Consider the following 3282-nt stretch of genomic DNA (forward strand, 5'->3'; position numbering starts at 1 on the left):
TCCATCCATCCATCCATCCATCCATCCATCCTTCCTTCCTTCCTTCCTTCATCCATCCATCCTTGACGCTTACCCCAAGTACTTGTATATTGTGTCCAGAAATCAAGGTTATTTAACATTGCCAGTCTAGTCTGTTTTGATATAAATTTTGAAGCCAAGCCGCAATGTAGTCATGTCCAAAATGAAGTTTGAATTTAGAGCTGGTTCATAGTAATACAACAAAGATGCTGTACCTGATTGTTTTGGACACGTATTGTCCCAGGGGAAAGGGCCTGGGTAACCACCTGTCCCTGAGGGGTGACGACTGTTACTGGTTGGTAAACTGTATTTCCTGAAAGAAACACAGACCCATATGCACTCAAAGTAACATGTTTATTACAGAAATCGCTGTGCTTCATATGGTTGTTTAAACTGACTATAAAAAAATTTGTCTGTAACTTTTTTAGATTAATCTAAAGCCTTCATTAACAATATTAAACCATAAAAACTCAAACATTACATTATATAAACAAACCTTAGAAGTAGCCTTTTTTTAATTATCTTAGTGAGCAACAATATATAAGGATCTAACATGTTTATGTTGCTTATGTATCAATGACTGGTCTGGACCATTGGCTTCCCTCTTTTCTACTCAAAGTTTTCTTTGAGTAGAAAAGAAAACTACTCAAAGTTCTCTACTCAGTTTTCTTTTTTAATGGCTAAAAATAATGTAGACTTAATAATCATTATAAATCATTATAAAAAAGTTTATTAGGTTAAGAGATTATAACTAAACACAGATACTAAAAATCAAAATACGTAATATTTTTATCTAAAAACAAAAATAACTACACAACAACAAAAGTTTGGGGTCACATTGAAATGTCCTTATTTTTGAAGGAAAAGCACTGTACTTTTTAAAGAAGATAACTTTAAACTAGTCTTAACTGTAAAGAAATACACTATATATTGCTAATGCTAATGTGTTCTTGTGCAAGAACAAGAATAGACTGTCGAGTTTCAGATGAAAGTTCTTTTCTTCTGGCCATTTTAGCGTTTAATTTACCCCACAAATGTGATGCTCCAGAAACTCAATCTGCTCAAAGGGAGGTCAGTTTTGTAGCTTCTGTAACAAGCTAAACTGTTTTCAGATGTGTGAACATGATTGCACAAGGGTTTTCTAATCATCAATTAGCCTTCTGAGCCAATGAGTAAACACAATGTACCATTAGAACACTGGAGTGGTAGTTGCTGGAAATGGGCCTCTATACACCTATGTAGATATTGCACCAAAAAAACTGAAATTTGCAGCTAGAATAGTCATTTACCACATTAGCAATGTATAGAGTGCATTTCTTTATAGTTAAGACTAGTTGAAAGTTATCTCCATTGAAAAGTAAAGTGCTTTTCCTTCGAAAATAAGGACATTTCAATGTGACCCCAAACTTTTGAACGGTAGTGTATGTCTAGTTCTCTCTATCTTGTTGATTTGAAATTATAGATCTCATACATTTTGTGTCTTAAAATAAATTCTAATATTGAAAAAATTAAATCATGTTTATATTATTAAAATATATTATCAAAACACTTTGATAATTAATAAGCTTCCTTATTGAGTTTACCATAAGGACTTAATATCTCTTTAACTTTTTAAAGCCTGTATTGTTTTATGGGGAATCGTCCCTTGCTTCTTATTAGAACTGCAAATAAGGACTATTTTGCTTATTAATTTTCAATTCAATTCAAATAAACATTGTTAATCCCAAAGGGAAATTAAATTTTGCAGTAACTCAGTTATTTTTTGATTACTATTTCAATAAATCTATTAATAATCAGATAACAAAAGGTGCGAAAGCGAAAACCACTTCGGGAGTTCTAGATAAAGCATATTTACAGATTAAAAACATTTTTCAATATGAATCCAAGAAAGTATAACTATACTTATATACCACAATCTGTTTCTTCTGTTGTATCTCTCCAAGTCCATCCAAGTTAGCTGTTGAAGGATGGTTGAATTGAATCTATAAAGCCCTTTGAGATGACGTGTTATGTGTTATATCTGTTATGAATTGGCACTAGGTAAATAAATTGAATTGTATTACTCATTTGGGGTTTTCTCATCTTATCTGCACATTTTGTTTATTTCCTTGTAGATCGGTTGTGAATTATTGTACTTCATTTGGCATACTCAGAACTAACTACAATAACGAAGAAAAAATTGTACCTGTGACTACTTGGGTGGGGTTGACAGCTGTAACAGTAACATTTCCTTGTTGCAAGGCTGAAGCTGGCACCACAATTTGACCCTGGGGACTGATGGTGCCCGAAATGGAACTTGGAGTCTGGAGATTAAAGCATTCACACATTGCATTATTTCCACTCTAATGACTCCTTTATTTGCAACTTAAAAAACATTCTTGGTCAAGATTTATGATTAAATTTGCAGCTACTTTTGTAGCCATATAAATTTGGAGTTTTGGTAACTACATACTTGAGTCTTGGTGGGGGAGAAGTTCTGTGCCTGGCCTTGTACAGGAGAGTAAGGGCTTCCAGGGTCTCCACTCAGAAGGGTCTCGCTATTCATCTTGGTCTTGAGGCAGGCTATATATCGGCTGCAGAAGTCCTTACACAGGTCGCTCACCTTCTCAAGCTCCAGCAAATGGATCCGTAGAACCTGAATGGCTTTCACCATCTTAACATAAAAAATGCAAAGAAAGTTCAAAGAACAAACAGTGAATCATATTTATTTACTATGAATTTTGCAGAGGTAATCTCTTTGTTCAGTGGGCAAAGAAAAAAACAACTGTCAACTAAGAATGATTTTGAAAATACAAAACTGCCAATTATTTTTGATTTTTATGAAAATATTGCTTTGTTAATGTTTTGGCTCTGGTTGGAAAAGAAATGAAAGGTGCTAGATGTGCTCCAGCACTACCATCCATTTTTACTTCCGTAAACACAGCACGCTCGCTCCTTGTGACGTCACTGCATCATCAACTGCACATAAATGATGCTTAAGTTGCATGAATTCAGTTCACACAGGAGATCACATATAAGTCGCACATATTTGGAAATGTAAACAACCACGTAAAATATTTGACAAAAAACCCCTCAAAAACTAAAAATGTACCATTAAGGCCTGCAGTGTGAACATAGCCTAAAAGTCAAGTACTTTGTGGGATTGTACAGTGGTGTATGATCAATCAGTTATACCAGACAGTTGTGAGTGGTTATTATCTCATGTAGAAAACAGCCTACCGTATTTTCATGACTATAAGGCGCACTTAAACGTCTTTTTTTTCC

The 3282-nt window shown here is 34.3% G+C and overlaps 1 protein-coding gene across 2 annotated transcripts in view; it reads right to left on the reverse strand.

Annotated features, from left to right (window-relative positions):
* pknox1 (PBX/knotted 1 homeobox 1) overlaps positions 1-3282 on the reverse strand; it is a 26327-nt gene that overhangs the window by 13163 nt on the left and 9882 nt on the right. For both annotated transcript variants that reach the window (XM_015398446.1, XM_015398447.1), the window contains exons 5-7: positions 2471-2671; positions 2204-2321; positions 234-331 (exon numbers count right to left, since the gene is read on the reverse strand). In XM_015398446.1, the coding sequence (XP_015253932.1) occupies positions 234-331; positions 2204-2321; positions 2471-2671 (417 nt within the window). The remainder of the gene's footprint in view (positions 1-233; positions 332-2203; positions 2322-2470; positions 2672-3282) is intronic.

This window comes from Cyprinodon variegatus, unplaced genomic scaffold (genome assembly GCF_000732505.1).
Source record: "Cyprinodon variegatus isolate N-32 unplaced genomic scaffold, C_variegatus-1.0 Scaffold935, whole genome shotgun sequence".
Taxonomy (NCBI): Eukaryota; Metazoa; Chordata; class Actinopteri; order Cyprinodontiformes; family Cyprinodontidae; genus Cyprinodon; species Cyprinodon variegatus.